Genomic DNA, 24,677 nt, shown 5'->3' with positions numbered 1-24,677 from the left:
TGTGGGACACCAGAACAAAAGACAAACGATAGGGACCAGGACTGTGTATCTCAGGGAAACCTAGGATGCTCAAAGATTGTAATAAAAGGTACAAATATGTTTTTACATAAGGCAGAACAAATGAGTGTCAACATTGCAAGGTGTTAAAAATAGGGTGGGATTGGGGGGAAAATACAATCAATGCACACTAGAGGCTAGAATTAACAGAAACATTGTATTATGCTTCCTTTAATGTAACAAAAGTGATATACCAAAGCTAAATGCATATGGGGGGGTGGGGAATAGGGGAAAGGTATGGGACTCTGGCATTAGTGATGTTGTCTGACTCTTTATTCTACTTTAGGTTAATGCTATCTTTCCTTTTGTCACCTTCTAGCTATCAAGTTTGTTTGTTTTTCTCTCTTTCTCTTGCCTTTTTTCTTTTGACTCTCTGCCTTCTTTGACTCTTCCTCTGTCTTTGTGGAAGAAATGTCCTTATATAGAGAGTGGTGATGGTGCTCAATACATAAATATGTGACTATATGGGGAAGCAATGATTGTTTACTTAGGACGGAATATATAGTGTTTGAACAAAACCATCTTAAAAGAAATGGGTTGATGAAGAAATCTTGAGGGCACTATATTGAGTGAAATAAGACAGACACATAGAGGCAAATATTGCAGGGTCTCACTGATGTGAATTAATTATAATATGTAAACTCATAGACATGAAATATAAGTTACCAGGATATAGAATGAGTTTAAAGAATGGGGAGCAGTTGCTTATTATGAGCAGAATGTTCAACTAGGGTGAACTTAAATATTTTGAAATGGACAGGGGTGAGGTAGCATGTAATGAGAATAACTAACAGTGCTAAAAGGTATGTGAAGGTGGTGGAAAGGGTAAGCTCAGAGTCACGCGTGTCACCAGAAGGAAAGCAGGAAGTTAAAAGATGGGAATGTATAAAACAGTGACTCTTGTGGTGGACAATGTCCATGATTAACTATACAAATATTAGAAATCTCTTTTACAAACTAGAACAAATGTATGTCACTTTAACTGGAGGTTAATAATAGGGAGTCATATAGGGAAAAAATATATACCTATTGCAAACTATATACTACATTTAATAGTATTTTAATATTCTTTCATCAACAGTAACAAATGTACTATACCAAAACTATGAATCAATAATGGAGGGGGGGGCATGGTTAGGGGTATGGGAGGATCTGAGCTTCCTTTTTTTTGTCTTTGTTTCTTTTCTGGAGTAGTGAAAATGTTCTAAAAATTGAAAAAAAAAATAATCGTGTTGATGGATGCACAGCTGTATGGTGGTGCCATGGGCAATTGATTGTACACTTTGGTTCTTTGGATAGTTGTATGGTATCTGAACAATCTCAATAAAAATAAATTTAAAAAATGCAAATAAAAAAATTCAATCTTATTAAGATATATTTACATACCATACAGTCATCCAAAGTGTGCAGTTGCTCACAGTACCATCATATAGTTGTGCATTCATCACCCCAATCTATTTTTTGAACATTTTCCTTGTACCAGAAAAAGTGAAAAAAAGAATAAAAAACAAAAGTGAAAAAGAACACCCAAATCATCCTCCCCATCCTATTTTTCATTTAGTTTTTTTGTCACCTTTTTTCTACTCATCCATCCAAATACTGAATAAAGGGAGTGTGATCCATAAGGTTTTCACAATCACACTGTTCACCCATTGTAAGCTGCATTGCTATGCAATCTTCTTCAAGAGTCAAGGCTACTGGGTTGCATTTTGATAGTTTCAGGTATTTACTTCTAGCTATTCCAAAGCATTAAAACCTAAAAAGGGTTATCTACATAGTGCATAAGAATACCCACCAGTGACCTCTTGGCTCCATTTGGAATCTCTCAGCCACTAAAACTTTATTTTATTTCATTTTGCATCCCCTTTTCATCAAGAAGATGTTCTCAATCCCATGATGTCAGGTCCAGATTCATCCCTGAGAGTCATTCCTGCGTTGCTGGGGTGATTTGCACCCCTGGGAGTCAGGTCCCACGTAGCTGGGAGGGCAGTGAGTTCACCTGCTGAGTTGGCTTAGCTAGAGAGAGAGAGGGCCACATCTGAGCAACAAAGAGGTACCCAGGGGGAGACTCTTAAGCACAGTCATAAGCAGGTTTAGCCCCTCCTTTGCTGTAATGAGCTTCATAAGGGCAAGTCACGTGATAGAGGGCTCGGCACATCAAACCGCCAGTCCTCAATGTTTGTGAGAACATCAGCAACAATTCAGGTGAGGAAACCCAACACCTCTGCATTTTCCCCCAGCTCCTCAGGGGGGGCCCTGCATATATATTTTTATTCTCTGTCCAAATTACTTCGGGTGTGTCTCTATTTAACAGTAACTTATGCAAACCTACCAGGTGTTACTTCCTATTAAAAGTTCCATGTAATTATGGTATTTGAACTAATTGTGCCAGTTAAATTGTTTAGGAAATAGAAATCTTGCACCAACTAAACATCTCTTCCCTTGGTCTCACATGGAATTTGAAGTTCTAAAACTCAGTCAGTATTGTCCTTTACTCTTTGGCCCAATATGCCCTAGTCCTAACCATATCTGCCTCATTCATATCTCTAGTTGAAGTCTGGACTCTTTTTCAGCTTTTTTAACAATTGCTGTATGTACTAATACTGACATTTCTATCTGCCGAGTTCTAGCTCTGAGTTTTAGGTGTCACACAGATACCCAAATTTCCAGGGATCTATCAGGTTATACACAAAGGGATCAGCATCTCGGAATCTGGAGATAGCCATTATAATTCAGGAATAGATGTGACTGCTGTAAGAGCTTACAGTCTAGAAGCCATTATAATAAGTGTTCCCCTTATAGGCTGTGCTCTAAGGTTCAATTCCGAGTTTACACATTGTAGTTAGTCCATATTGGTGAGGCATTATGGTGTTTGCCTTTGTTTCTGGTGTAGTTGATTCAACATGCTGTCTACAGGTTCCATTCACCTCCTTGCATGTCTCACACTTTCACTTCTCACAACTGCTCAATATCCCATTGTATGCACACACAACAGTTCACCATTCTGTTCCTCAGTAGATAAACCCTTAAGCCACCCCCACCCATTGCAAATCATGTACACTCTCTCCATAAACACCAGTGTGCAATTGTCCATTCATGTCCCTGCTCTCAGATCCTTCAAGCAAATGCCCCCTAATGAGGTTAAGGACCTTAAGTCACCCACCTACTTAGCTTCGTGTAGAACCACCCCACTGTTGGACAGCTGGATTTTAAATGTGCACCCAATGCAATAATTGCTGCCCCCAAAATGCCCGGTTTTCCCCAGCTTGAGAAAAACTCCTTTAGTGATTATGAGAGCAGACATTGTGTCAGCCAGATGTGCCTTTATATCCTGATCTTGCTATTCCCTCATTGGGTAGCATTATGAAAGTCTTTTAACTTTCTAAACTGTCTCATATCCTGCTTTATAAAATGCAAATAATACATTTTTGTGAGCATTAATTTAAATTATGGATATGCATTTTTAAATTTAGCATGTGGCACATTGTGAAATTAAATAATTATTACTATTTACAGTATTATTTTATCTTCCACAAAAGATTGTTTTCAGAAACTAGAAACTTAAAACAATGAAGAGTAAGAAATCTAAACGAATAGGTTAAAAATTTAATATATTGACCATGTTCAAGCAAAAAATAGTGAATATTCAATCTAATTTCTAGTCCATCTTTGACACTTAAACTAAACTTCAGCTCTACAAATATTCCCTTAATATGCTATGTTTCTCCTAAATAATGTACTTTTCTTTGGAATGCCATCCCCTACCTCGTCAGCCTGGCAATGTCTTATTCTTTTATTAAAATGGTTTAAATCACCTTTTCTGGGAAGCTTTCCTGATGCCTGTATCAGTTACTTATGATCCTTAGTAAAATTACGAAACACACTGTGGCTAAGTAATGAGGATGTTTATTGCAAATATAACACATAGGAATTGGGGGATGGGGTAGGGAGGGATCTTAAAGTGGTCCAACAGTGTCTTCCACTTTGCCATCCTCATTGTGTTAGCCTTTATCTTCAAGCTTACCCTCATGGTCTTATGATGGCTGCTGCTGCTCCAGTCTTCAAATGATTACCACCCAAAGCACTGAAGTAGGGTTCCTTCTCCTGTGTATCTTTTTAGTAGGAAGGCAAATTTTTCCCAGGAGACTCCTAGCGGACTATATACCTCAGTTGCCATCAATCAGTATTGGACCAAATGTGCATGCCCTAGCTGCAAGAGAGGTTGGGAAAGCACACATATGGCTTTTCCAACCTCTATACTATGAGGTTTGATTTTCCAAAAATGATAGAAATAACCACTGTGTAGGAAACTAACGATACCTCTGTTATTCTTCTGCACATTTCAGCTCCAATCCCAGCTCTGTCTGTAGCACAGGTTGCTCCATTTTCAATACTCCAAATGTGCATATATTAGAACTGACCTCGCATGATTGCAAATATTTATTTTTTTGTCTACCCCTCTACCAAACTATTGGTAACTTGTGGGTAGAGATCCTGTTGTCTCCATCTAAATATTATCAGTGCCTAGTTAGGTTCTCAGTAAATGAATATGGAGTGCATGAATACTTTTAGTTGGTTTCGTTTTTCCTGAATGAGCCTTTTAAAATAAGCAAGAAAAAGTTATGATGGAAAATATATTTTAAAATCAAAATAGAAGCTTTAGATAAGCAAGACTGTAGCCCTTGAAGAAACTTTCATTATTAAAACACAGCATAAAAGATAGGAGATCTTGCATCATCACTGAAAGAGCCAAGGCCTCACCATCTGCTTCATACCTCACTAAGTATAGAGATGAGAAAAAATATGTGAATTTTGGTACCCCCTGGGAGACTGCATTGGGATGATACAGGATTTAGAGAATAGAGTTTGCAAGAAAATGTCGATAATTTAAGCTTTTTCTTTTACATTTATGAAGCCACATGTCAAGCATCTTGCCTTCCTTAAAAATGTAGTATAGGAAATAAGTGTCAATTCATTTCAGTGGACTTTTGAGAAAGGATAGGTAAAAAGGAAATAGAGCATTTCTACTGAAATTTCAGAAAAGTATACAAGATTGCAAAGCATGCCCAATGATAAGAAAAACTTGAGTCAACCATGTTGAAAATGTCAGGTTTATTCCAATGAAAAATATATCCCTTGCCTCTTGCTAAATAAAAGACAGGACTTTTACTCTAGTTTTTTTGTTTGTTTTTTTCTTAATTCTTTCTTTTTTCCTCTTGGTAAAGAAGCAGTTCCAACCGAGTCTATGCTGAGTGCTTTAGAATTTTCTGTATCACCACCTGAAAAACATGAGTCCATGCGTGTTTAAATGATCAAAGAAAAGGAACAATTTTCTCCTTAAAAATTAAATGTCAAATTGAATTTAAAATGTTTACAGAGGTACTTTTCATTTGTTCATTATGGTAGAAATGATAAATGAGCAAAGCATCTTCCTGGGGATATTATATTTCTTTAAATGTTCAAAGTTGTCTTGGTATGATGTAAGATGTTTTTGCAAGTAGAAATTGTCATTAGTGGCTCTAAAAATACTTGGTGCTTAATAAGGCATATAAGAATTGGGAATGTGGTAGCCAACAGAAAGTGCAAGAATATACAGTTAAGTAGTATTTTCATAATAGACTTCACATTTTTGCCCTTTCTCATTTCACAAGCGTAAATGCATGTGCACACACATACACTTCCCAATACGTTTCATTTTTTTGAGCATTTATTGTATTTTTCATAAAATTCTGTTACTTGCTTCAGATTATTATTGTGGGCCTCAGTCCTGGGCAAATTTCTTTTGACTGTCCTTTGACATCAAGGAGAGGAAAAGGTGTTTAATTTAGAAGTAGATAGTGTTGAAACTAATAGAACGCGACTTAAGAGAAGGAGACTTTTAAATTAATAGTAAAATAGCTTGCAGCTTGCTTGTTTACTACTCTTTTGATTAGATCTACAAATATGAAGTCTGGTCTGTGATAGGAAACTTGGGGCTTGTTTTAGTTTTCTCTGTTTAAGAAATTACCACAAACTTGGTGGCATAAAGCAACACAATTTTATTCTGTTACAGTTCAGGAGGTCAGAAGCCTAACACACGTCTGCAGGGTGTTCCATGCCTTTTCCAACTTCTAGAGGCCGCCTGCACTCTTGGGCTTGTAGCCCCTTCCTCACATCACTCCAACCTCTATCGTCACATACACATCTTGCCTCTCTGACCTCCTTCTTATGAGGACCTTTTCCAAGAAAATCTCCCCATCTCAAAATCTTTAATAACATTTGCAAAGTCCCTTATACTATGTAAAGCAACATATTCACAGGTTCTAGGAATTAGTACTTAAACGTCTTTGGAGGGGGCAGTATTCAGACTACCACTGGGCTCTTATTCAAACACTCTTGAACTTTCTCTCTTAATCATTTGTAGCTTCTGGGTTTACTGAGCTGTAGAGGGAGTTGTATGCTAATTTCAAAATACAAGGCCATATATACACCCATGCATGTTGTATGTCTGTGGTTAGAGTCATTAAGTTTCTAAATTATCAGTGATATCTCAGCCTGACCCTGATAATTATTGATTAAACGTCATGTTATATCATTGAAATTTGGATATTTTTCATTACTCAATGCCCTTCTAATTCAAGCCTGTGCATAATTTTCAGGATTGTTTTAACAAAGAGAAACCATACCAATGGTCATAATCTTATTGTGTATAACTATACCTATTTTATCAATCAACTACCCATTTTGTGAAGGAGATATATTTCCTTGGCAAAATGAAGCCGCTAATATTTGACCATTTTTGACCTACCTTTGCCCTAAACCCCCCAAAAACGTTCATATCTCAAATATAGGTTTGTATTCCTATTAAAGATGGACTTTAAATGGTGGGTTATATTTTATCCTACCCTCAAAATGATGATATTCCTAAAGGAATTATCTTTTTTTAAAAATTCGTCATTGGCATATTTGGCTGTTACCATTTTGTAAGTACACCCAGCTATTGAAAAGTCTAATTTTCAGTATAGTTTTTAAGAGGCTCTTGAGGATAACATTGAATTTCTCTCATGCTTGATTTTTAGTTTCCATGGATGCTTTAATTTTATATGGTGTAATCTTTACTATTCAGGGGATTTTATTTTAACCACGGGAGAACTTAGTTTTATTTTGGCAATTAACTAAATAAAGCTATTTATCATTCTGGTAATAAAGCACAGAATAGTGGTATTACTTTTTTTTTTTTTTTAACCTCTTTCCAAAAAATAATGTATAATTATATTCAGAAATTCTGAATATATTTTACACTGAAGTCACCTTGTTAGTGCAAATATGAAGTCTAAGATGGGGCTCCACCCTCCATGGGCTCCTCACCCAGGTGGTGTGCTAGAGAGAAGGAATTGTGATAGGAACATTTAGGTATTTTGAGTAGAGCATTATGAAACCAGTGAGTGGTGGAAGAAGCAGTTCATTGGGGATGTTTTCATTAAAGCAAGTAGAATGTCATTGAACTTAGGAAAATGATTACTGTTTTGTTCATGGGAAAGGGCATATCATGCAAAGGAGCAAAATATAAAGGCTCCAGGATAGAGAGTTAACCATGTGTGTTGAATGCTGAAACGACAATAGGAGAAAGTATTGGAAAAGAAGCCCTGTAAGCCACGTTATGAAAAACAATTTAAATGGCATTATGAGGAATTCATTCTTATCTACATATGTATATTTTCTGGAGTGGGAGGATGTAAAGGAAAGGAAGATACTTCCTGACACTTGATAGATCTGACATTGTTCCTTTAGTTTTACATGAGCGTTTATCAAAATTTGAAGTTGAATTAGTAATACTTTCCACAGGTCTCTACAATAATACCATTCTTCTAGTAATGAATTCATTGCCTATTACATGAGATAGTAAAGGAAATATAACCATATTTCTCTTTTAGCAATTATGAATTGTGTGTGATTAACCATCCTATATTTAATTTAGAAAGATACAGAAACAAAATAGCTATTGCTAATGCCTAGTAAGCTCTGGAAACATAAGTCACAACACTACACGAATTCTTTGTCAAGGAGGTTTTAACTCTTCTTTTATTTATAGTTAGTATTAGCATGCAATTTGTCAGGAATTTACCTCTTACACGAGTAATAGCACTCCTTTACCTTTCATTTGTCATTAGTTACCAGACAGAGTTCATCATTTCCTTTCACTTTAAATTTCTCTGTGGTGACCTGTTTTGCATTCAGAAGGCAGACAGTTAATCTGTTGGTAAATAACTTACTCATTATTATTTTAACTAGCAATTTCACTTCAAAAGGAAATGGCATAGATTATTATAAACTAACTATGGCTAAATACTCAATGAGCTGGATGTTACATAGGTACTCAATACACCACTATTGATGGTTATTACTTAAAGTATATGACTTTGATAGTTCCTCTGTTTTGAAAAGATCAAGAAATTAGTTCATTGTGATATTAAAATAAAATATAAATTAGGTAATCTGTGGCAACTTATAAGTATAAAATCTTTCTTCTGAGGCCTATATCAAATTTCAGTAGTCTATTATCAATTTATATTAAAATAAGTACTTAAATGATTTCATAGAAGTGTAAAAAGATTTTCATACCAAGTTTTCCTCATACCAGGGTGAATCCAAACTCAACAAACTAAATAGGCTATGGTTGTCCTAATCTTTTCATGTCTTTTGGTTGCAAGAGTCTATTATTATAAAGGGATACACAGGGTACTAGCTTTGATCTTCTTTAGAGATGTGATCAGAACTACCTCCATATTCTCAAAAGCTTCTTATTTTAATTACAGAGTATAGCATTACATTTCCTACAATAGGACAACATTTAAAATAAGATCAGTTCGGCTATCTCAGAAGTGTGGGATGAAGCATTAAGTAGGATAAATGGGAAACACACACAGGTGCATGCAAAACATATTTAGTTTCGTAGTCAAGGAACTCAAAAGGATATATTTTAAAATCGTTACTTTGAAATATTGAAAATTCATTCATTTGAATCCTATTATCAATGCTTTTAAAGACTGACCTTGAAATAGAATATCTGGTTGAAAAATAAATAACTGGGTTATAGTAAGCTATTCTTAACTGCTGTTTCCTAGAGGGATAATATAAAACTGTCCCCCAAAATGTAACGATGGGAATTGTCTTTAAAGGGTGAGCTTATTTAGTAAGCTGATAACATAGGCTCGTTAGTTAAATCCCTTTTAGTCTACCTTACTCCTGAAAAAAAAAAGTTGTTTTTGAGTCGTGTTGTATTTGTGTATCTATATATGTGTGAATACATATTTAGGGTACATGGTTTGCAAGTATTACTGAGGGATTTTCCATATCTATGACTCAATGTAAGTGAGCATTTGGACACTAAAACAAAATAATATAAACAAAACACGGACCTGTCAAATGTGTACTTTGAACCTTAGCTGGATCCTCATTGCTGTTAGAAAGTAATCCATTACCAATTTAATCTCTATTTGATTCCTTTTCCAATTCCTCAGAGCAATTATTCTAAACCTTTACTATTATAGATCTTTGTCTGTTCCTCTTCATGTATTCTCTGTCCCTCCTTCCCTCCCTCCCTCCATCCCGCCAGCTCTCTCTCCTACACACACACACACACACACACACACTCACACACTAATTACATTTGCATCTATTCCTAAAGCTTTTCATCTTTTTACACACTCAGTTTGTGTTTCCAGTTGTATCTTTCTCCTGAATTTTAGATTTAAATATTTAACTGCTTATTGGATATTTCTTCTTGGAAGTCTCCTAACTCATGGATGTCCCACCTCATTTTCACAGTTGAAAAGGATATAAATGTGGGGTCAGAGATCTCAATTTAAGACTGACATTGACTGAAATAGTGATCAGAATATTTGGCTGCTGTTAGCTCACTAAATACTGGGTTGAAACTCCATTCAGCCAACACTGTTATCTGTGCAATCATCCTTGTACGTCTGGATTATTGTCATAACCTCCTTAGCTGATCTCCCTGCTTCCATTTTTGCTTCAATGGAATCTATCCAGAGTAATCATTTAAAAAAAAGTCAGGTTGCAGCACTCTGCTCAGAACCATCCACTGTTTTCTCATCTTGATTTTTATTAAAATTCCGAATTTTCCTCTGCCCCCCAACAACATTGATCTCCTTAATATTTCTTACATTTGCTGAGCACAGGGCCTACCTCAGGGCCTTAGTACTCATGACATTTAGCACGTGACATTTTATTCAAATAAATGACAGTCTTACCTTCTACAAGCCTTCACTCAAATGCCACATTTTTGTGTCATAGTTTCTGACCATCCTATTTAAAATTGCATACCCCCAACTCCACAGTCTCTGACTCTTAATCCCCATCTCTGCTTTAATTTTATCTATGGATTTACCTTCTAATAATATTATAAAATTAACTTGGTTGCTTTGTTTGTTTCCTCCCACTATAATGGCTGGGATTTCTGCTTTATTTTTTCATTATTGTATTCCCAGTGCCTAGAACATAGCAGAAGCTCAGTAATATCTGTTGAATAAGCAAATGAATGAACAAATTAAGTTTTGGTAGGTGGAAGTGCTATTTGAGCTAGAAAGCTCTATGGAAAATCTAATTATGTCCTCTGTTATTCCTACTATTATTATTTCACTGCACCCAGGAACAGGCTCACACCCACATGCACAAACACATCAAATGGATCTTTGCCTTTTCCTCTTCATCTTCCTCCTCCCCTCCCTCTCCCCTCCTTCTCCCCTCCCTCCCTCCTCTCCCTCCTTCCCTTCTTTCCTTCCTTACCTTCTTTCCTTCCTTCCTTCAATCTTTTCCTTCCTTCCTTCCTTCCCTCCTTCCTTCTTTTAATCTGTCAACACCAGTAATCTGCCATGTACTTGAAGACAAAGACTATGACTTCTACATATATGCTTTCATGGCAACTAGTCCAGAGCCAAATTCAGAGATGTGTTCAAGCAACTTGTTGTAAATACATATATACATACCTACACACACATGCACACACAAACATACATATATATACACAGGCATGTATAGATGTACACACATGAAAGTATATGTATGTGTGTGTATATAAGCACATACAAACATACAAACACACCACACAATTATGATAGTGGTGGTGGTGAATTTACAAACAAATACAATAATAAAAGATTAAATAATAGCTTGAGTAAATCTATAGTTTGATAATGGAAAAAGTTAATTATTTACCGATACTTCTGAATTGTGTATGTGTATGTAATGTATATTTACAGAAAGTTATGTTGGTGGGTAGTCAACCTAGGGAGAGGAGGGAATATAGGCCATAAGATACTATCAAGAATTAGAGGCTGGGCGGGGCAAGATGGCAGACTGGTGAGCTGTATGTTTTAGTTACTCCTCCAGGAAAGTAGGTAAAAAGCCAGGAACTGCGTGGACTGGACACCACAGAGCAATCTGTCTTTGGGCATACTTCATACAACACTCATGAAAACGTGGAACTGCTGAGATCAGCGAAATCTGTAAGTTTTTGCGGCCAGGGGACCCGCGCCCCTCCCTGCCAGGCTCAGTCCCGGGGGAGGAGGGGCTGTCAGCTCCAGGAAGGAGAAGGGAGAATTGCAGTGGCTGCTCTTACCGGAAACTCATTCTACTGATTCAAACTCCAACCATAGATAGACTGAGGCCAGACACCAGAGACTCTGAGAGCAGCCAGCCCAGCAGAGAGGAGACAGGCATAGAAAAAAAACAACACGAAAAACTCCAAAATAAAAGCAGAGGATTTTTGGAGTTCTGGTGAACACAGAAAGGGGAAGGGCGGAGATCAGGCCTTGAGGCGCATATGCAAATCCCGAAGCAAGGCTGATCTCTCTGCCCTGGGCACTTTTCCTTAATGGCCCTGGTTGCTTTGTCTATTAGCATTTCAATAACCCATTAGATCTCTGAGGAGGGCCGTTTTTTTTTTTTTTTTTTTTAAATCCTTTTTGCTTTTTCTAAAACAATTACTCTAAGAAGCTCAATACAGAAAGCTTCAAAGAATTGAAATTTGGGCACGTCAAGTCAAGAGCAGAACTAAGAGAGCTCTGAGACAAAAGGCAATAATCCAGTGGCTGAGAAAATTCACTAAACAACACAACTTCCCAAGAAAAGGGGGGTGTCCGCTCACAGCCACCATCCTGGTGGACAGGAAACACTCCTGCCCATCGCCAGCCCCATAGCCCAGAGCTGCCCCAGACAACCCAGTGTGACGGAAGTGCTTCAAATAACAGGCACACACCACAAAACTGGGCGTGGACATTAGCCTTCCCTGCAACCTCAGCTGAATGTCCCAGAGCTGGGAAGGGGGAGCAGTGTGAATTAACAGAGCCCCATTCAGCCATCATTTGAGCAGACTGGGAGCCTCCCAACACAGCCCAGCAGCCCAGAACTGCCCTGGGGGGACGGCACTCACCTGCGACATAGCACAGTCATCCCTCAACAGAGGACCCGGGGTGCACAGCCTGGAAGAGGGGCCCACTTGCAAGTCTCAGGAGCCATACGCCAATACCAAAGACTTGTGGGTCAGTGGCAGAGACAAACTGTGGCAGGACTGAACTGAAGGATTAGACTATTGCAGTAGCTTTAAAACTCTAGGATCATCAGGGAGATTTGATTGTTAGGGCCACCCCCCCTACCCGACTGCCCAGAAACACGCCCCACATACAGGGCAGGCAACACCAACTACACACGCAAGCTTGGGACACCAATTGGGCCCCACAAGACTCACTCCCCCACTCACCAAAAAGGCTAAGCAGGGGAGATCTGGCTTGTGGAGAACAGGTGGCTCGTGGACGCCACCTGCTGGTTACTTAGAGAAAGTGTACTCCACGAAGCTGTAGATCTGATAAATTAGAGATAAGGACTTCAACTGGTCTACAAACCCTAAAAGAACCCTATCAAGGTCAGCAAATGCCACGAGGCCAAAAACAACAGAAAATTATAAAGCATATGAAAAAAACCAGACGATATGGATAACCCAAGCCCAAGCACCCAAATCAAAAGACCAGAAGAGACACACCTAGAGCAGCTACTCAAAGAACTAAAGATGAACAATGAGACCCTAGTACGGGATATGAAGGAAATCAAGAAGACCCTAGAAGAGCATAAAGAAGACATTGCAAGACTAAATAAAAAAATGGATGATCTTATGGAAATTAAAGAAACTGTTGACCAAATTAAAAAGATTCTGGACACTAATAGTACAAGACTAGAGGAAGTTGAACAACGAATCAGTGACCTGGAAGATGACAGAATGGAAAATGAAAACATAAAAGAAAGAATGGGGAAAAAAATTGAAAAACTCGAAATGGACCTCAGGGATATGATAGATAATATGAAACGTCCGAATATAAGACTCATTGGTGTCCCAGAAGGGGAAGAAAAGGGTAAAGGTCTAGGAAGAGTATTCAAAGAAATTGTTGGGGAAAACTTCCCAAATCTTCTAAACAACATAAATACACAAATCATAAATGCTCAGCGAACTCCAAATAGAATAAATCCAAAAAAACCCACTCCGAGACATATACTGATCACACTGTCAAACATAGAAGAGAAGGAGCAAGTTCTGAAAGCAGCAAGAGAAAAGCAATTCACCACATACAAAGGAAACAGCATAAGACTAAGTAGTGACTACTCAGCAGCCACCATGGAGGCGAGAAGGCAGTGGCACGATACATTTAAAATTCTGAGTGAGAGGAATTTCCAGCCAAGAATACTTTATCCAGCAAAGCTCTCCTTCAAATTTGAGGGAGAGCTTAAATTTTTCACAGACAAAGAAATGCTGAGAGAATTTGCTAACAAGAGACCTGCCCTACTGGAGATACTAAAGGGAGCCCTACAGACAGACAAACAAAGACAGGACAGAGAGACTTGGAGAAAGGTTCAGTACTAAAGAGATTCGGTATGGGTACAATAAAGGATATTAATAGAGAGAGGGAAAAATATGGCAAACATAATCCAAAGGATAAGATGGCCGATTCAAGAAATGCCTTCACGGTTTTAACGTTGAATGTAAATGGATTAAACTCCCCAATTAAAAGATATAGATTCGCAGAATGGATCAAAAAAAATGAACCATCAATATGTTGCATACAAGAGACTCATCTTAGACACAGGGACACAAAGAAACTGAAAGTGAAAGGATGGAAAAAAATATTTCATGCAAGCTACAGCCAAAAGAAAGCAGGTGTAGCAATATTAATCTCAGATAAAATAGACTTCAAATGCAGGGATGTTTTGAGAGACAAAGAAGGCCACTACATACTAATAAAAGGGGCAATTCAGCAAGAAGAAATAACAATCGTAAATGTCTATGCACCCAATCAAGGTGCCACAAAATACATGAGAGAAACTTTGGCAAAACTAAAGGAAGCAATTGATGTTTCCACAATAATTGTGGGAGACTTCAACACATCACTCTCTCCTATAGATAGATCAACCAGACAGAAGACCAATAAGGAAATTGAAAACCTAAACAATCTGATAAATGAATTAGATTTAACAGACATCTACAGGACATTACATCCCAAATCAACAGGATACACATACTTTTCTAGTGCTCACGGAACTTTCTCCAGAATAGATCATATGCTGGGACATAAAACAAGCCTCAATAAATTTAAAAAGATTGAAATTATTCAAAGCACATTCTCTGACCACAATGGAATACAATTAGAAGTCAATAACCATCAGAGACTTAGAAAATTCACAAATACCTGGAGGTTAAACAACACACTCCTAAACAATCAGTGGGTTAAAGAAGAAATAGCAAGAGAAATTGCTAAATATATAGAAACGAATGAAAATGAGAACACAACATACCAAAACCTATGGGATGCAGCAAAAGCAGTGCTAAGGGGGAAATTTATAGCACTAAACGCATATATTAAAAAGGAAGAAAGAGCCAAAATCAAAGAACTAATGGATCAACTGAAGAAGCTAGAAAATGAACAGCAAACCAATCCTAAACCAAGTACAAGAAAAGAAATAACAAGGATTAAAGCAGAAATAAATGACATAGAGAACAAAAAAACAATAGAAAGGATAAATATCACCAAAAGTTGGTTCTTTGAGAAGATCAACAAGATTGACAAGCCCCTAGCTAGACTGACAAAATCAAAAAGAGAGAAGACCCATATAAACAAAATAATGAATGAAAAAGGTGACATAACTGCAGATCCTGAAGAAATTAAAAAAATTATAAGAGGATATTATGAACAACTGTATGGCAACAAACTGGATAATGTAGAAGAAATGGACAATTTCCTGGAAACATATGAACAACCTAGACTGACCAGAGAAGAAATAGAAGACCTCAACCAACCCATCACAAGCAAAGAGATCCAATCAGTCATCAAAAATCTTCCCACAAATAAATGCCCAGGGCCAGATGGCTTCACAGGGGAATTCTACCAAACTTTCCAGAAAGAACTGACACCAATCTTACTCAAACTCTTTCAAAACATTGAAAAAAATGGAACACTACCTAATTCATTTTATGAAGCTAACATCAATCTAATACCAAAACCAGGCAAAGATGCTACAAAAAAGGAAAACTACCGGCCAATCTCCCTAATGAATATAGATGCAAAAATCCTCAACAAAATACTTGCAAATCGAATCCAAAGACACATTAAAAAAATCATACACCATGACCAAGTGGGGTTCATTCCAGGCATGCAAGGATGGTTCAACATAAGAAAAACAATCAATGTATTACAACACATTAAAAACTCGAAAGGGAAAAATCAATTGATCATCTCAATAGATGCTGAAAAAGCATTTGACAAAATCCAACATCCGTTTTTGATAAAAACACTTCAAAAGGTAGGAATTGAAGGAAACTTCCTCAACATGATAAAGAGCATATATGAAAAACCCACAGCCAGCATAGTACTCAATGGTGAGAGACTGAAAGCCTTCCCTCTAAGATCAGGAACAAGACAAGGATGCCCACTGTCACCACTGTTATTCAACATTGTGCTGGAAGTGCTAGCCAGGGCAATCCGGCAAGACAAAGAAATAAAAGGCATCCAAATTGGAAAAGAAGAAGTAAAACTGTCATTGTTTGCAGATGATATGATCTTATATCTAGAAAACCCTGAGAAATCAACGATACACCTACTAGAGCTAATAAACAAATTTAGCAAAGTAGCGGGATACAAGATTAATGCACATAAGTCAGTAATGTTTCTATATGCTAGAAATGAACAAACTGAAGAGACACTCAAGAAAAAGATACCATTTTCAATAGCAACTAAAAAAATCAAGTACCTAGGAATAAACTTAACCAAAGATGCAAAAGACCTATACAAAGAAAACTACATAACTCTACTAAAAGAAATAGAAGGGGACCTTAAAAGATGGAAAAATATTCCATGTTCATGGATAGGAAGGCTAAATGTCATTAAGATGTCAATTCTACCCAAACTCATCTACAGATTCAATGCAATCCCAATCAAAATTCCAACAACCTACTTTGCAGACTTGGAAAAGCTAGTTATCAAATTTATTTGGAAAGGGAAGATGCCTCGAATTGCTAAAGACACTTTAAAAAAGAAAAACGAAGTGGGAGGACTTACACTCCCTGACTTTGAAGCTTATTATAAAGCCACAGTTGCCAAAACAGCATGGTACTGGCACAAAGATAGACATATAGATCAATGGAATCGAATTGAGAATTCAGAGATAGACCCTCAGATCTATGGCCGACTGATCTTTGATAAGGCCCCCAAAGTCACCGAACTGAGCCATAATGGTCTTTTCAACAAATGGGGCTGGGAGAGTTGGATATCCATATCCAAAAGAATGAAAGAGGACCCCTACCTCACCCCCTACACAAAAATTAACTCAAAATGGACCAAAGATCTCAATATAAAAGAAAGTACCATTAAACTCCTAGAAGATAATGTAGGAAAACATCTTCAAGACCTTGTATTAGGAGGCCACTTCCTAGACTTTACACCCAAAGCACAAGCAACAAAAGAGAAAATAGATAAATGGGAACTCCTCAAGCTTAGAAGTTTCTGCACCTCAAAGGAATTTCTCAAAAAGGTAAAGAGGCAGCCAACTCAATGGGAAAAAATTTTTGGAAACCATGTATCTGACAAAAGACTGATATCTTGCATATACAAAGAAATCCTACAACTCAATGACAATAGTACAGACAGCCCAATTATAAAATGGGCAAAAGATATGAAAAGACAGTTCTCTGAAGAGGAAATACAAATGGCCAAGAAACACATGAAAAAATGTTCAGCTTCACTAGCTATTAGAGAGATGCAAATTAAGACCACAATGAGATACCATCTAACACCGGTTAGAATGGCTGCCATTAAACAAACAGGAAACTACAAATGCTGGAGGGGATGTGGAGAAATTGGAACTCTTATTCATTGTTGGTGGGACTGTATAATGGTTCAGCCACTCTGGAAGTCAGTCTGGCAGTTCCTTAGAAAACTAGAGATAGAGCTACCATTCGATCCAGCGATTGCACTTCTCGGGATATACCCGGAAGATCGGAAAGCAGTGACACGAACAGATATCTGCACGCCAATGTTCATAGCAGCATTATTCACAATTGCCAAGAGATGGAAACAACCCAAATGTCCATCAACAGATGAGTGGATAAATAAAATGTGGTATATACACACGATGGAATACTACGCGGCAGTAAGAAGGAACGATCTGGTGAAACATATGACAACATGGATGAACCTTGAAGACATAATGCTGAGCGAAATAAGCCAGGCACAAAAAGAGAAATATTATATGCTACCACTAATGTGAACTTTGAAAAATGTAAAACAAATGGTTTATAATGTAGAATGTAGGGGATCTAGCAGTAGAGAGCAATTAAGGAAGGGGGAACAATAATCCAAGAAGAACAGATAAGCTATTTAACGTTCTGGGGATGCCCAGAAATGACTATGGTCTGTTAATTTCTGATGGATGTAGTAGGAACAAGTTCACTGAAATGTTGCTATAGTATGTAACTTTCTTGGGGTAAAGTAGGAACATGTTGGAAGTTAAGCAGTTATCTTAGGTTAGTTGTCTTTTTCTTACTCCCTTGCTATGGTCTCTTTGAAATGTTCTTTTATTGTATGTTTGTTTTCTTTTTAACTTTTTTTTTCATACAGTTGATTTGAAAAAAGAAGGGAAAGTTAAAAAAAAAAAAAGAAAAAAGACAAACAAGGAAAAAAAAAAAACAAAAAAACAAAAAAACGATGTAGTGCCCCCTTGAGGAGCCTGTGGAGAATGCAGGGGTATTCGCCTACCCCACCTCCATGGTTGCTAACATGACCACAGACATAGGGGACTGGTGGTTTGATGGGTTGAGCCCTCTACCATAAGTTTCACCCTTGGGAAGACGGCTGCTGCAAAGGAGAGGCTAGGCCTCCGTGTATTTGTGCCTAAGAGTCTCCTCCTGAATGCCTCTTTGTTGCTCAGATGTGGCCCTCTCTCTCTGGCTAAGCCAACTTGAAAGGTGAAATCACTGCCCTCCCCCCTACGTGGGATCAGACACCCAGGGAAGTGAATCTCCCTGGCAACGTGGAATATGACTCCCGGGGAGGAATGTAGACCCGGCATCGTGGGATGGAGAACATCTTCTTGACCAAAAGGGGGATGTGAAAGGAAATGAAATAAGCTTCAGTGGCAGAGAGATTCCAAAACGAGCCGAGAGATCACTCTGGTGGGCACTCTTACGCACACTTTAGACAACCTTTTTTAGGTTCTAAAGAATTGGGGTAGCTGGTGGTGGATACCTGAAACTATTAAACTACAACCCAGAACCCATGAATCTCGAAGACAGTTGTATAAAAATGTAGCTTATGAGGGGTGACAGTGGGATTGGGAATGCCATAAGGACCAAACTCCACTTTGTCTAGTTTATGGATCGATGTGTAGAAAAGTAGGGGAAGCAAACAAACAGACAAAGGTACCTAGTGTTCTTTTTTACTTCAATTGCTCTTTTTCACTCTAATTATTATTCTTGTTATTTTTGTGTGTGTGCTAATGAAGGTGTCAGGGATTGATTTAGGTGATGAATGTACAACTATGTAATGGTACTGTAAACAATCGAAAGTACAATTTGTTTTGTATGACTGCGTGGTATGTGAATATATCTCAATAAAATGATGATAAAAAAAAAAAAAAAAAAAAAAAAAATAAAGCAATTAGAAAACTCGGGAAGTTCAAGCCAACCTCAGATCAGAGCCTGTTGTACCTTCAAACTTCCATTCAGACTCTGACATGCTTTTCTTGAAAGTAGTTTGAATCTCGCAATATTTGAAGAAATAGTAATTCCCCAGAATAGAAGAAAGCAGAGAGAGATTTGAAGATGGTATACTGCTGGCTTTGAACATAGAGGAAGAGGCCATGAGCAACAAATGCAGCTGGAAAGGGCATGGAAACGGATGCTGAAGGGAGCACAGTCTTGATTTTGGCCTAATGAAACTGATTTTGGCCTTCTGACTTAAAGAATTCTAAGAGAATAAATGTGTGTTTCAAGCCAAAAAAAAAAAAAAAAAAAAAAGATACTATCAAGTGTAAGATACACCATTATCTTGTATATTCCTAGAAAAATGCCAGTTAAGCTATGGCCTAATGACTTCTTATTAATTAAAAATTTAATTGTTACTGATTGAAAGTATGCAATTTATACCAAGATTATGGTGAAAGATTTCTTTTATCATGAATCACTCTTGCATATGCATTACCAAAACTATAAGTGAAATCAAACAGGTAAGGTATTCCTAACGTCCCTCAACATTCTGAGTCCATCAATTATAAGACACATTCTGATTTCAGACATGTTAAATTTTAAAAGAGCAATGTTATTTTAAAATGAATGTATTACTTTATTAGACAGATGTGCAGGTATAAGTATAATACAAAAAAAAACAGCATCTAAATGGTATAGTAGGACTTGAAAAAGGCTACAGGTACCAAATATTCTGAAATGATGAAAGGAAAATAACTGACTTTTTAAACACAGATCACTGTAGAAAAAACAAATTAGAGCAAAGCTGTATGGAAGTTTACTAGCATTTTTGCCTTCCCAAAGCAGAAACTGTCACCTTGGAAGTCATGGGATAAAAAGGGGAAAAAAAAATCTTCTATTGATTTGAAGCTCCAGTATCAGGACAGTTTTCCTTGGTAGATGATTTAAAAATTTAATACTCAGAGACTGAGTTATAATTAGACTATTTAACCCTTATTACTGATTTTTCTTTCTCTCTGAATAAAGGAAGGAACCAAAATGCCCAAGAGCTTCTGCTTTGGATCAACATATATAAAACTCGCTCTTGCTGAGATATCTGTGTGCCTTATCCAATATGATAGAGCCCCTAGTCATAAACACAAACAGGATTCTGAACTATTTCCAGAACACGTTATATGAGTCTAAAACAGTCCAGTGTGTCAAAATTCTATGCTTGAGCTAAGCGGCTAAAATTAAGAAAAACAATTGGTTTAGCTTTGTCGCTGAACAGAAAATAGGGTTCATTTTCATATACCTTTTATGTTTTGCTTTCTCACACTTCATCTTTGTACTGCTCTTGTGTTCATGTTCAGATCATTCATATTTTATTTTGAATCATTTTTCATTTTCAGATCAGCAGTCGTGTGATCCTGGTGAATTTCTTTGCCACGATCACGTGACTTGTGTCTCCCAGAGCTGGCTGTGTGATGGGGACCCTGACTGCCCTGATGATTCAGACGAATCTTTAGATACCTGTGAGTAGAAAGGTTCTCATGCCATTCAGATTTACCTTACATGTGAAACTAAATGTCAGTTGTTTTCATGGATGACTACTCTTCTGGTTGATTTCATTTTTCCAAATAGCCTAAGAAGCTTGAAACTTTTTGCTTGTGTTTCCTTTAAAATATGTGAATGAGAGTGTAAAATGCAGTGCTATAGTCTGAATTAATTTAAGAAGGGAAGAAAATGCAAAGTTACTTATTTGTTGCAGTTGTGTTAATACTAGAAAGAATGATATGAAGAGAAAAAAATTCCTTTAACTCACAGCATTAAAAGAGCATAAAATCTCTCCAATACACACTTTAAGACAAAAGAAGAGATAGAGAGAACATAAAGAAATCAAGCTTTAGCACCCCTAATGTATTAGGGTGCTACAGAAATAATGGAACATATTTTCTTTGGAACCTGAAAGATAGAAACCTTATCTGTCTTCCCATACACTGGAGGACTTGGCCTTTGTAATATCAGATTCAGAAGCTCTCAGTACATGGACCCAACTGTAGTTGTACCACTATATTTTACTTGGGGTCTACTGAGAACTCTGCCCCATTAAAAATGTCACTATAACAACATTATCAATAATAATATGGCCAGAGCTAAATTTGCCGTATTAAAAACAATCTGCTATCATGAAGAGTATGAACAGTCCACTAAATTTTGATATTGATATTCCTAGCACTTCTGATAGCAATTGGTGCAATGAGGTATACTAGTGTATCAATATGGTCCTAAAAGCAATGACAGAGCTCTGTGAGGTCCATTGAAAATAGAAATCTATCATCCTTCTTGCTTGATATCATGAGATAACAATTATTGGTTACATTTTCCATTTGTATCTACTTGTTTACAAGTCTTTCAGAGAAGATCAATGCAAATTTTGATGAAACTCTTGCTGTTAGATAGCAGAGGGAATACTTGTTAATTTTCTTTATGTTTGCTGGTCCTTATAGAATTTCTCAAGATGTGAGAACTTGAATATTTGCATAAACTTCTTGTCTTTACTTTGAACAAAGTTACTTCTCCCAAAGGGAATGTTGATTGCTACATTTCTAATTTTCACCAGTTTAACTTTGAAAACATTTACTAGACTCCTTATAGGTTCAAGGCATGATAACAACAAAAACAAAAGATGCATTAATAAAAGCTCTAATGGATAGATAAAATGTGATATAGTCATATAATGGAATATTATTTGACAATAAAAGGGAGTGAAGTACTGATACATGCTCAACATGGATGAACCTTGAAAACATTAGACCAAAGGGGAAGAAGCCAGTTGCAGAGGCCACACATTGTCTGATTCCATTCACATATAACTTCCATAATAGGCAAATCTATAAAGATAGAAAATAGATTAGTGGTTTCTAGGGGCTGCAGGGACAGTGGGGTTAGAAGCAATGGAGAATGATTGCTAACAGGAATGGAGTCTCTTTGGGGGATGGTGAAAATGTTCTAAAATTAGATTGTGCTGATAACTGCACAACTCAGTGAATATACTAACAAGAAATTTGAGTTGTATACTTCAAGTTCAGAAAAACTGAATTCTATACTGTTTTAAAAAGGGAAACAATTTCAATAGTATGCATGTGGGTGCAGATATTTGTAGTAATGTGAAAAGACGAGAACAATAATAAATACTCTGACCAAAATTATATATGCATGTAAATATACATATATATGTATACATTTATATATGTAAGAGGTCATATTTCAATATACTAATTCTTCTTAAGCTTTAGACCTCCCCTATTCAAGTGCCATCAAGATTTCTTTCCTCATTAGCAGAAGACAGGTCTGCCATAGCATCATCACAGGGTAAAGGTCAAATTCTTGAATTTTCTTGGTGAGTTCTTGAATTCTACCCTGTTCCTCACACCAAATTAATGATGGGAAAAATAACAGAGATATGAGAGAGATTCATGTACTCCATCTGGAGGTTAAGGCTGGGTTGGGGGGTGACGGGATCTGTGGAACTGTGTGCCTGGCACGATGCAGGATCAACAGAAAAGAAATGGCTGCGTATTGTGTCCAGGAAGGTGTTCCCTTCATGCTGGCTTAGAAATAGAGAATAATGATATTCCCTCTATGCTCAAGTGGGAGTTCAGCTGGGGCATCAGACTGGAGAGGTTTTGTGCTCAAGAGACAGATCAGGGATCTGTGTGGAACAATAACTGGAGCCCAGAGAGAAAGAGACCCCTCAGAATGCCAAAGTGGGGTAGATGACAAGATTGTCCACCACCCACCTCAGACCCTCTCCATGCCTCCGGGAAGCGTGGTTGATGCAGAGCAGGTCCGACCCCAGTGGTCCAGACCTGTGTGTGACAGCCAGAAGCCACCCTGACTGCTTGGTCATCTGCTCGGAGTGATTGGTGCCTCCACCTCGATGGTTGTTAAATATTTTGAATACCCACCCTACCCACACAGCGGACACCATCTGAGTTAGGAGACAGAATGGATCCCTCAATTCATGGAGGTTAAACGTGTTAGCAGATTGAGTCCTTAAATTAGAAATTACATACCCCCCCAAGATATTTTTAGCAATTTTGAGTATATGTTTATTTTCCTTTCATGAAATTTGGTGAATTCATGTAAAAATGTGTCTTCATGTTGGCCATTCTTATTTTATCCTCTACTTCAAAATCTGCTCATTATCCTTAAAGGCAATGCTAACACTGTACTTACATGTCACCTAACAAGGACAGAAAAATAACTATTTTTCTACCTGGGAATTTAAGCAGGGAAACATATTTGGATCTACATTTAATTATCCTGCACCAGATAAATGGTTTCAGTCAGTAACAACTGAAATCTGAATGAGCATAGATAAAAGCTTTGAAAAATGTCAGACTTTTTCAGATTTAAATTTCTCAATCCAGATGTTCACAATTACCATTTTCCCTAATCATAGTGCTTTGTAATGTGTTGTTTTATGGTATTCTTATGCAGTCATCACTGAACTACATAAAATAATTGCATAATTTTATAATTATATGAATGTATACATTCAACATAAAAGATAAATACTAGAAATAGAAAACCTTGAAGACTGATTCTTGGAAAGGGTAATTTTGTGCTCAGTATATGAACTAAAGTATGTTATCATCTTTGATTGGAAGACAAAGTATTGTGTATCTGTAAAATATTAGATGAAAACATCTGATTCAATATGCATATTTTTCCTAAATCCATTTAGCCTTTAAAATGATAGGAAGACCAATCTAGCATAGAATTTCATTGTGACATTGTAAATGCTATGAAGTGACAAAATTCTAACAGGGCTTAAGTGGTTATTATCGAGGAAGTATAAAAGCTTTATTTGTGAAACACTGGTGACAGAAATGTTTTAGAAGATAAACTTATTTTCAAAGAAAAACAAGAAATCCTGGAAATTAAATTAGATTCTGTTATTTGGGTATCTGAAAGGTTAATATACATATGTGTTCTTCCTCTTTTGAGTTTGTTTAGGCTCATGCTCCAGGGGTACTTTCTATTTCCATGAGGGGGGATTTAGATTTTGTTACAATTTCACTGACAGTAGCAATACTTTTGGGGAGACTGATGTGTGATGTTGATATTCCATGAAGCTGATTTCATGATGACGTGCATTATCTAAAATATGAAACTGGAAAAAGTTAGCAATATGTCCTTACCATTGGATATGCGAAGTGATTCTTTAGCCTTATATTAAAAATAAAATCTATTTCTGTACATTTATTTGAAATAATTTTTCAAGTATCTAAAAAATATATTTTTTTTTTATCCTGTGAGGTAATAAGAATAGAGAATCTGAAAAATCTCCATTTCCTCTCAGTGCCTTCAGCCCAATCTTGTCAAACTA

The 24,677-nt window shown here is 37.0% G+C and overlaps 1 protein-coding gene across 5 annotated transcripts in view; it reads left to right on the top strand.

Moving 5' to 3' along the window:
- The window catches only part of LRP1B (LDL receptor related protein 1B), a 1,893,223-nt gene that overhangs the window by 328,751 nt on the left and 1,539,795 nt on the right, over positions 1-24,677 (top strand). For 4 of the 5 annotated variants that reach the window (XM_037849261.1, XM_037849260.1, XM_037849259.1 and 1 more), the window contains exon 2: positions 20,692-20,814. The exons of the other annotated variant lie outside the window; for it this stretch is intronic. In XM_037849261.1, the coding sequence (XP_037705189.1) occupies positions 20,692-20,814 (123 nt within the window). The remainder of the gene's footprint in view (positions 1-20,691; positions 20,815-24,677) is intronic. 5 annotated transcript variants of the gene reach the window in all.

Source organism: Choloepus didactylus, chromosome 9, assembly GCF_015220235.1.
Source record: "Choloepus didactylus isolate mChoDid1 chromosome 9, mChoDid1.pri, whole genome shotgun sequence".
In the NCBI taxonomy this organism is placed as follows: domain Eukaryota; kingdom Metazoa; phylum Chordata; class Mammalia; order Pilosa; family Megalonychidae; genus Choloepus; species Choloepus didactylus.
This window is presented reverse-complemented; position numbering and strand designations above follow the sequence as displayed.